The sequence below is a fragment of the Pleurodeles waltl genome, chromosome 6 (assembly GCF_031143425.1).
Source record: "Pleurodeles waltl isolate 20211129_DDA chromosome 6, aPleWal1.hap1.20221129, whole genome shotgun sequence".
Lineage (NCBI taxonomy): Eukaryota > Metazoa > Chordata > Amphibia > Caudata > Salamandridae > Pleurodeles > Pleurodeles waltl.
In genome coordinates this window covers 137,658,837-137,669,847 of record NC_090445.1, presented here as the reverse complement: position 1 = coordinate 137,669,847, position 11,011 = coordinate 137,658,837, and the positions used below count along the sequence as shown (strand labels likewise).

Sequence of the window (11,011 nt, the reverse complement as noted above, 5' to 3'; positions counted from 1 at the left end):
TGTTTCACAACACTGTCACTTTTTCAAAGCATTTATAGAAGTGTTATTGTATCTGTGTTGTTGCTGCATCAGAAATCTTCTATATTTGGCATTCCTTTGATTGCTAGTTCAACTGTATTTATATATATATATGTATATATATATATATATATATATATATATATATATATATATCACCTATTTGCTTCTGCCTTTCTGAGGTCGTAAAAAGATACTAGATTTTCAATAATATTTTAACTATACAAAAATCTTCAATGTTATTTTTTCTTAGTTCTAGTCATAAAGTGTCACTTGTCAGATATTTAGCATCAAGTATAGATGAATTTGGATGTTTCCAGGTGTTCCTGGTAAGTTGAAGCACAGAAAGAAAATGTGAGACTTACATTAGGTGTAAACTGTGTCCATCAGAATAACCTCCCATTGGGTTGACAGTACAGACTGAGGTGTAAAATCACCCTTGCTGCAACAGCATGAGTGTAGAAAAGCGGTGCAAAATAAGCAGGGTTGTAGCATTAAATGATGGGAAAAAAAACACATTATGGTGCAAATTCACTCCTGGTGCAACATGCAGATGAATGAAAACACATTTAGGAACACAATTCACAATCAGGAGAAAGATCACATTTATATGCAAAACATATGGGTGAATAATTCACCCATATGTGCATCATCAATAGTCGTGTGAAGGCACTTGAGACAGAAACAAAATCACATAGGCTTTAGAAATAAATGTAGAATCACTTTTAGGTGCAAAATCATGTATACATGCAAATCAACCTTGTCCACATCGCTGGAAACTCTTCAGATCAAAAGCCACTTGTAGGTGTAAAATTACTCACAGTACTACATCAACAATAATCACCTTTTGTACAACACCAGTAGGTGTGTGGAAACATGTTTTGGACCATCAATTACATTTAGGAGCAAAGCACATGTAGGTGCAAAATCACAGTAGGTGCTCCCCCGACAGGATTGTGGAAACACCTTTGGGAGGAAACTTGTAGGAGGAAATCACACTTCACTTGCCCATCCATGCACTGAAACTGGAAGCACTTTATGCAGAAGGATTAAGACACCTAGTGGCCAATAGAAAATGGTGAGACTGAAATAATCTTGTGGGTTCATCCGAAACTATGAAAGGCAACAGATGATGGCAGGTAACCTAAAGCCTATTTTCTAGTATGGTTTTTGATATTATTGACATAAAGTCTCACAATCACTTCAAGCTGTCTGTAGTTAACCCTATAATTACTGTTTAATGAAAAACATAGGGGTGTTTAGCAGAAACAGCAGCATTTTGATAGACTTTCAGGCCCGGACATACTATTTAAGATGCAAGGCAACACTGCACCGTGATGTTCCGCTGTGCTGCGTCAAAGGGAGAAAGAAAACAATTTACCATATCTAACAGAATATGGTGCTTTTTTTCTCTCCCCCAGAGAAGGCGCACTTTTGGCAGGCATGCGCTAACACACACACCCTTGTGCCATAGGGCAAGGGTGTATTTGTTCTTTGATTCAGGGGTCATATACTGGAAGGACCATGCTTTTAAAGCTTTTCCCACGTACTATGTGTGTTGTACAATCAGTAAACATGCAAAGTTAGAAAAACAAGGAGAAATAAAAACATTTCTTCTTGTTACACCTGTGTGGAATTCTTTATAGAACCGGTCTTGAGAAGTCATAAGATTTTGGCACAAATCCTTGCCTACCAGTGTTTGTAGATAGGAATATGCATTGAAACGCATGGGTGGCTACATGGGAATGGCTCTGCACCACCCATGGAATGCCTCTGTGATGCAATGTAACACAAAGCAGAGCAATCCTGATTTGCAATGGATAGTAAATCCCAACATAACACAACCAACACATAACACATTAGCATAACTAAGGTCATGCAAACTTAGTGCAAAGCGTTAGCAAATCTGGGCCTTGGTTTGCAGTGACATTGAAAATAGAGCTCTTTCATCACTCTGCTTCAGTTTTATCACCTTTGATCTGATGTTAGCAGAGAGAAAAACACCTTGCTTCCAGCTTTCATTTACTGCGTGACTCCCAGTGATGTAAGCAAATTTCCTGTTCTGCTTTTGTGTGTTTTATTCCAACAGTCCACATGGCGTAAATTGTTTTACAGAAATCTCTGCAACAACATCACTCCTTTACGACCACAAATGGAGTTTGCCTGTATATTTTGGTATATTTCTGAACGATATTCTGCATGTCAAGTTGGTTCTTTCATTACGTAGTTTTAAAGCATCGATTTGTATTAGCCATAAACGAATGCATTAGCTCCCACAGTGCAGGCCCACCGTGGACAATGGGCGCTGAGGCATAGAAGTTATTAGAAATACACAGGTCCAGCGCTTTTTGAGGGCCCCTCACACCTAACGCACAGTTACAGATTTTAGAGCAAACCTGCCCGATTTGTTGCTGACGAAGTAGCTAACACTTCTACTACCATTAGATGGCGCCAGACCCTAAATCTGCGGCGTTTTATCTTCACTGCAGAACATTTTGTTATCCGGGAACTATCCAGTCAGGAGAGTAAAAACGATGTCCTGTACTCAGTCTCACATTACCAATCCCATGGATGATTGCCAGAACCATCGTGTTCTGAGAAAATTATCAGGTCTCCCACTCTTTGCTTTACATAGCCTCTTTGCGCTTTTTTATCACTTCGGACAGTGTCTCCAGGCCTTCCGCGAGCCCCTGGCCGCTGGTGGCGCAGCAGGTTTGCACGTGCCAATCATGGCCGAGCAACCTCTGCAGCCCCAGCTCTTCCACCAGCACCGAGGGGCTCTGTGCTGTGGCCAGATCCTGCTTGTTGGCCAGGACCACCAGAGGCACGCCCCGCATCTCGTCATAGCCCAAGATGGCCTCCAGCTCGGTCCGGGCCTCGCAGAGGCGCTCAGTGTCCGCACTGTCCACCACGAAGATCAGCGCGTCCGTGTCGGTGAAGTAGCTCTTCCACAGGCCCCTGATGTTTTTCCTACCGCTTACATCCATTATGGTGAAGAACTCGTTCTTTGAGGTCTTCACTGTCTCCACATTGAAGCCAATGGTGGGGATGGTAGCCACGGTCTGATTCATCTTCAGCTTGTACAGAATGGAGGTTTTGCCAGCAGCGTCGAGGCCCATCATCACAATGCGGGCTTTGCGGCCAAAGAAGCCACCTAATGCTTCTTTGACCATGCTCATAACAAGGCCCATATCGGTGTCGAGAAGCTATGTTTTTCTTTTGCGATTTCCTCCTCTTTGTTCTGTAGCTGCAAACTTACTGTTGTTATTGGGTCGCGCCCATCCCAGCTATGCATAACTTAAGTTTCACTCGCTCCTTTGGGTGCACGTGGTGTAAAAGCCTCATTGGCGTGTTTTCCCCTCCGGTGCTAAGCAACCACTGGAGGCGAAGGTCAATAGGGATGCTATTGCTTGTACTCCGCTGTGTCATCCGGCGCACTGCTGGAGCCGATGACGCTGGAGACGACGGCAGCTTCCGGGTCGACAAAGGAGAAGGAATGACACCGGAAATACTTTTGCGGGCCGCAGGCACATCTTCAGCTTTTGTACGACTCTGGCTTTCATTCTACATTACATTGTAATGACTTTTGCATTTAAACTGCATAATCTTCATTATCAGAGATGTCCCTCAAGTGAAAGAATGTTTGTTGAAATATATTTAGGGCCTGATTTAGAGTTTGGAAGAGAGGGTACCCTGTCTGCCAAACCCTAAGTCCACCTGTCTTGTTTCGAGACAAACAAAACTCTAGTTTTCAGTGGACTGATACCCTTTTGGCTTAACAAAAAAATCTTACTCCAGCAGCCTGACAGTTAAGGGGCTGTCAGAGAAAATACATTACACCGCATGCTCTGTTTAGGGTGGGCTGTGCAATGTGTTTTTTTCTGTCCTTTACTGCCTAGAAAAGCTTTGCAGCCATAGACAGAAAAAAAGAAACCTCTCAAGGTGTGAGGTCATTAGGTTTTTTGTATTTTATACTATTACCTTGGGAACCATTTAGTGAACGGTCATTAAAACTGGCTGTCAACTAAACTTTTTGCAGATTGACAAGAACAACTATCACAGCAGTTTCTTACAGTGTACAGAGATGACTGCTGGGACAGAGAGCGCTTCTCCACTACGACCGAGCAGCGTCACCCTCCCTATTGCAGATGCAGCAAACGTGAAAAATAAAATGGTAATAAATGATTTTATTAACATTTCATTGCTTCCTGTGCCAGCCGGAGCTGAGTGTGAGAGCGGGGCCATTGCTGCTGATTGACGGCAGAGAAGAGTAATGGTGGTCACTCCACCAGTTTAAAGCATGTATGTCTCCTTGATTGGCTGTCTTGCAGATGTGCTCAACTTCACCTCTTTAAACCTCTCCAACCCGAGCTGTTTTAGACAGCTGGGTGTAGAGCAGACACAGACCTCCTGTGTCTGAATGAGTGCGAACCAGCCCGTTCCATCCAATCCTGGTGCTTCTATCATGTTGGTTTATATTATTAACATCATAAAAGCAGCATCTGTATGGGTTAGGGCAGTTGGCTCTTGGACCCTGTGCTCAGATGAGCTGGAGAATACCGAGGACCGGAGGACTCACAGCCAATTTGTAAGTTAACACTTCATTTTTAATACTTATTTAAGCAGTATGAACAGCAACTAAATCACTGACATGCATTCCATCAACATTTTAAAGTTGAACATTGTAACTTTAAAGCTCTAATATAATGCACGTCAGCGATTTATTTACTGTTGATATTGCATGCATTTTATTATTGTTTATTATACATGCCCACAAACACATAAGTTGCACCGTGCAGTTGCCACCCTGGTTGTGGTGAATTTTATTTTTTCATAAAATCATTGGGTTCTGCATGTTTTTGCACCACTATAAATTGTCTGCCACATACAGGCAGCAACAACACTACTTTGCACAGAGCAGCCACCTCTCAACAGGGCTATAGATTGCTGCACGGTGCCGCTGTCCCAGCACCATTGTCCTGCGTCACACCTTGGTGTACTAACACCCTGTTGATCCAGTGACAGGCACTGTGAGTAGCTCGCACTGCCTTCAGCCTCAACTCTAGAACTTTCAGTTGTCGTCCTTTATTTAACAAGCCACAGTTAAGAGCAGTGGCACTGACCCGAAAAGCATTACTGGTTCCTTATGGTTCCAGTTCGCACACCCTGCCACTTTCAAATGTCACCAGCCGCCACTAGCTGGGCTGGCGGTCATCCTTAAATTTGAGGGACAGCAGTCCATCAAGATGAAGGAGATAATGACAGCGTACCATCCGTCAGACCATAAATCCAGCCCGTAGTCACTTAACTGACTGGTATCGTGCCTAAAAGCCCCACACATTTATAATAGCTATCACTGTTGGTGGTGGGCACACTACAATGGCAAACCTAGGTCAGGGCTTCAGTGCTGAAGTAGTAAGTGTACTGACGTGTACAATTGAGGATGGTGCATGGGTAGTAGCTGGTCCAGGTTTCAGTAATGGAATAGCCAGAATATCTCTGCATGCTTAGATGCATTAACGCTGCATATCTTAGATTGGAATAGTGCGGATGCTGTATGCTAGATTACGCAGTACTGCAAACGAGTGGGATCCAGTCAAATTCTAGTGCTGACAGGATTCCTGAGCTAAAACCGGTTCCTGGGCCAGTCCCACTGAATCATCCCACATATCCCAGTGCATAGTGCTTAAATACATTCAGGGGTTCACACACTTTCAGTTCCTTTCATGCATGAAGCTGCAGCCTTAAGTGGGGCACAGCCCAACAGCAAATGGCTCATTGTGTGGAAACCCCCTAATGCCATTGTGTCTAAGTTGAGCGTCCTGCTGGGAAGAAGTGGAGGTAAATTAATAAACACAGCAGGAAGCTGTCATACAGATTTCGCAACAATAGTACATTTGGGTATTACTTCAAAAGTTTCCGTGAGATTTTAAAAGGTTTTGTTGGCTGGAGCTCTCTGCATTAGTAAGACTGTGTACTTCATAAGAATGTCAAGTTATTCCTTCTATTTCCATATTTATATAAGCTAAACCCTGATCGATTCCAAACAGTGCGATGCATGCCATTTTGCCTGATTGTAGCAAATGAACCTGAGGCTAAATATAGAGCTCCGCAACTAAAACATGAACTCACCGAGCTATCGTACATAAAATAGAACTCTATGCAGAACCTTACATGTAGTTCTCTGCAGCAGACTTATCAACTCAGAGTTATTTAATGACTCAAACCTATGACCAGAAAATCCACACATATCTCTCAAACAAGTGCATCAACCAGTGTACTAGCATATACCATCAGAGGTGCATTCACACTATGAGCTACCTTAGAGAACAGTCTATTTGTAACTAATTAGGTAAGACAGTTTTTTTCCTATCATTTCTTTCCAATTTGCTAATTTCTTTGGGGTTCTAGTTTGCTAAACAATAGTTCATTTTCTGCTGAAACACCCACAGGCCCAATTTCTGTTTTTCCAGAGTAATTGTTTTCCAGTAATGGTTGCATATCAGCCCCTTGTGTGGGTGTCATTACTGGAAAGGAAATTCTGCAGGTAAGGGTAGAGAAAATCAGCAAAGAGCCGGGGGATTGCCCGATCGAACTGCAGGGCTGGGTTTCTTTGTTTGGGTCTTTTATAGAGTGCTAAAATGCTGTATTGTGGCTCTTCCGAAGCAGTCAGAGGCACTGCAAGCAGGCATGAAGGTCACAATAAAATGAAAAACAAACACAGCTCTTGAAATTATGCACACCAATAACAAATTGCACCAACTGAGTCAGCATAGTGAGTGAGCCTGAGACTTTCGAGAAGCAGCTGCGGGTCTCCCCAAAACGCAAATAAATGTTTGAAAAATGGGATCAAATGATGCATTTTACCGGACTGTTTTTTTCAAATAAGGTGATTTTAAAAGCATAGGCTTTACCGAACTTCTGAAGTGGAAAATATAAAATATGCCTTTATTTCACAGGCTGCACAGTATCTAGGATAACTAATTCTGTATCACTAATTCTCGAGATCACCAAATCATGCATGTGACTGCAAGAAAATGGTTGGAAGTGAAATATGGCAAGAAATGGTATATATACCCGTGGGTTGTGTCTGTGTTTATTTGGGGAGAGGGATCTAGAAATGGCGTCCTGGGGACAACCCACCCCGAACAAGGCTCACACAGCAAACTCACAGTGTGATGTGTAGGTGTCGAAAATATATACATTCGGTTTCGATACAGTGACCAAAAGATAACCAAAACCAGCATTTCTCTTTCCCTTGGTTTCTACATTTTCCGTATGCATTGCATCCAGTTCATCGTCTGTAGACACTCTGAACCTTTAGAAAACCCATACATGTCTGGTAGCCCCCCTCGGAGGTTACCCAGAGGAACAAAGGTGAGGATAACGCCTTGGCATGTTCCTGTACGAAGAAGACTGGATGGTATAACCCAGTTTTGGAAAAAAATGCTAACAGTATGTCAAATGTCACATTAAATATGATCTCCTAGCCAGCCAATCAGGGTGACAGATATGTGCCACTCAGCAAAGGAAACCTTGGTATATTATATGTAGGGGTGGGCGGGGAGCTCTGCTCCGCTGGCAGAGTTAACAGAGTTTTGGGCACTCAAGCGTGGAGTTTAGGCAGCAGAGCTCACCGTCGTGCACAGCAGCCTAGCTATGGGCCACAAAGAGTAAGTGAAGACTCGCAAGAGCAGTGCGCTCTTGCGCTGTGTGGCCCATAACTGGGCCGCACTTTACACTCGGCCTGAAATGAAGACAACATTTGCCCTACAACAGCCTTTGCTTTCTGCCTGTCAGCAGCGTGGAGCTGCTGCAAGCTGCAGAAGGGCTGCACTGGAGCCAACTCCGGATCCAGGCCTCCCTCCTTTCATTGTCCTCAGCAGCTGGGAGCAGGGGACAGAGGGAGGCAGAGAGGCAGGCCACTGGCAACGGGGACCCTAGACCCAGGTCAGACCCTTGTTTCGCTTTCTTTTCTATGTGCACACGGAGCAAGTGCTGGGCATGGATAGTATTTCCATATGAGAAGGGGGGGCTGTGCTTGGAAAAAACGAAACTTGCAGTCAGAGCTCCACTTGAAAAGAACCTGCCTCCCCAGAGTCTGTGGGAAAGGAAGTGGTGTTATAGGGTACGGTGTTGAGGCCAGCAGGGAGAGCTGGAGACCACGGGAGCATCAGCGGCTGGTGCAAGACAGGGGTTGTGGTTGGCCCTCCGTAGAAAGTTTGTGAAGGAGGGCAGTTGGTGAAGGGAAGTGTGTTGGTGTGGTTGAGAGCAGAAGACTCCAGGCCGGTGGCACAATAGAGGCCTGAAATGGCATCTTTCGCTGCCTACGGTATCCCACCTTGGCCTGAATGCACCTGATCTCGGAAGCACTAAGCAGGGTGGGGCCTGGCTAGCCAGGCCGGACCCTGCTTAGCGCTTCTGAGATGGGGCGCATTCAGGCCAGGGTGGTGGTAGGGCAGGCAGCATTCCGCCGCATGCAGAACTCCACAGAATTCCACAGAGGTTTGAGCCAACTCCACGGAGTTCAGCAAAGTAGAACTCCATGAAATCTGCCCACCCTCAATTATATGTTTAAAATATATGATTGTGGCATGTTTTCAAATAGCCAAGGGGTGATACCTGTGTCCAAAAGATAGGTGTCAGGTAACAAGTGAACCAAGAGGGCAGACAGGCCTCAAGGTTGCTCATTGTCTCAGTTATCCTCTACACATGAGACTGATATAAACAATATTGGCTATCAGGGACTCCGATAAACAGGTAATGAAACAAGGGAGGTTTTAGGGAAATGAGAAGCTGGCTGGTGAGGGAGAGCTATAACTTTTTGAGTGCAGAGGATGACCCGTTGAAATCCTCCTCACTACCTTTATAATGTGTAGGATGTCAGCAGGTCGCCCTCACTACCTGATTAGAAAATGCTGCCATTGAAAACACTGGAAAATTTTTCTTTTGAAAAATACAAATCTGGAAATAAGTGAAAAGGTTCCCGGGAAGGGGTTACCTCGCATCCTTGGTTTAATTTTTTTTGTTATGCTGTAACACCAGTGCACACAGTGTGCTGATGTCACAGCAGAATAAGAGTTAAAGCAGATGGGGATGATGGTGTGGTCTGCTTACACTTATGATTTGTGCTAGGAAACAGCTCTGACCTCCAGGACCAATCAACACAGGAGCGACAGCACCCGAAAGGGGGCAGTATCTTCTTTGTAGAGTTGTCTTTCCCTAGTGATCCCTACTTCGGAGTCACACTGGGAACGCAATTTCCCAGCTGGGATTCACTTCGCTAGACCACAGGTGTCTTTGCAGGCGAAATAGCTTTCCAAGGTCTTGGGCCTGTGCCACCCTCCACTCCCAGGCAAGACTGACTTCCTTCCACCCAAGGGGTGGAGAGGTGGTGTCTACCCACAATCTGCCTGTTGAGGAGTTGAAAGCCCACTAGGCACGAAGGAAAGCTTTGGGTGTTTCTTTTAGGTAGAGGGATTAACCTGGGCCTGAGCCTGTGACCTGGTCCACCCCTTGTCATGTGCACAACAGTCAGACTGATCCTCCTGGAGGGGGTGGAAGCTCATTAGATACCAGGGCATATTGCTTTCCCTAGACTGTTGGGGGGGAACAGCCCCCAAGGGCATGCGCAAATGCTCCTCCCTACCCCCAGACAAGATAGACTTTATGTTCCCCCGGGAGTGGTGAATAGGGAGTGTTTACCTGCAGTCTGTTACCTTGGGGGGGGGGGCACAGAAAGCCAACTAGCTAACAGGAAACTTGGGGGGGGCGGCAAGTGACACCCCTGGGCACGGGCCTATGCTCCCCCTTACCATGGGCACAACAGTTTGTGCCCCTCCTGGGGGACAGATGGGAAGTGTTTACCTCCAATGTGCCTCCCACACCCACCTTGCTGGGGTAGAAAGCTCGCTAGAGGCCACACAACATTGGTATTACTGCTGTTTTCATCAAGAGTACCCCCTCCAAGGGCACAGGCCTGTGCTCTCCTTACCCCTGGGCTGGACAAGCTTTCTGCCTCACCCGAGATCAGATAAGGGTTCTTTAACTCCAGTCTGGCCATCTAGTTGTGGGGGGAGGAGGGGAGTGATATAAGAAAGGCCACTAGACACCAGGGAAAGTTGTGTCCAATTTGTTTTGAGGGATAGGGGAGGAATGGCCCCACTAGGGCATCCGCCTGTGCTTCTCACCTTACCATGAGTATAGCAATCTTTCTGCCCCTCTTAGAAACTTCCATCTTGCCCCCACACTCCTGGGAGGGAACAAAGTTCATTAGACAACAGGGAATATTGTTTTTACTGGTGGTTTAGGGCACAGCACCTCCTCCAAGGGATAGGCCTCTGCTCCACCACAACCCCGGTCAGGATAGACTTTCTGCTACCGGCGGGGTCAAATATAGGTTGTTTACCCCCAGTCTGCTACCAAGGGGCAGAAAGCACACTAGGCAAAAAGGATCAATGGGCAAAATAGACAGGAGGGGTGTGGCTGCGCAAGCATATGCCTATGCCCCCACTCACAGTGTATCTAACAGTCTTTCTGCCCTCCCCTGGGGTCAGACTAGGGAAGGTTCCCTCCAGTATGCCCCCAGGGGGCAGAAAAGCTACTAGACACCAGAGATTGTTTTGTTTTTAAGAAAAAAAAGAGGTGTGGGCAGGCAGCACCAGCACTGGGCCTTTCCAAAACTGTCCAACCACTAATATTCTTTTTGTCAATCTGAAAAACAGGCCATTCCCATCCCTGTGGCAAGCAAGAGGAAATTAGGATTGTTGTGGACATAGTTTTGACATATGGGCCATCAGAGTGGGGGTAAATCCAAATTTCTGCTAACTTGCGATGCTAAATGGCTGCATGGTAAAGGCCGTTTCTCCCACCAAGGGAAACCTCCTAAATCCAGACATTTCTGAAAACTAGTAACCTAGGGCATTCCAATGTGGTGTTGCTTGTGTGGATCCCACAATGCTTTCTTGCCCCCAATGCCCTGCAAACCTCCAAG

General features: G+C 45.6%; 1 protein-coding gene across 1 annotated transcript; it reads right to left on the bottom strand.

The window, feature by feature from the left end:
* Positions 1–599: 599 nt before the first annotated feature.
* Positions 600–3,488, bottom strand: LOC138299376 (uncharacterized). Its single transcript, XM_069237598.1, has one exon. It carries the CDS (start codon positions 3,207–3,209, stop codon positions 2,646–2,648), a length of 564 nt encoding a protein of 187 aa, XP_069093699.1. The 5' UTR covers positions 3,210–3,488; the 3' UTR covers positions 600–2,645.
* Between the last annotated feature and the right edge of the window lie 7,523 nt (positions 3,489–11,011).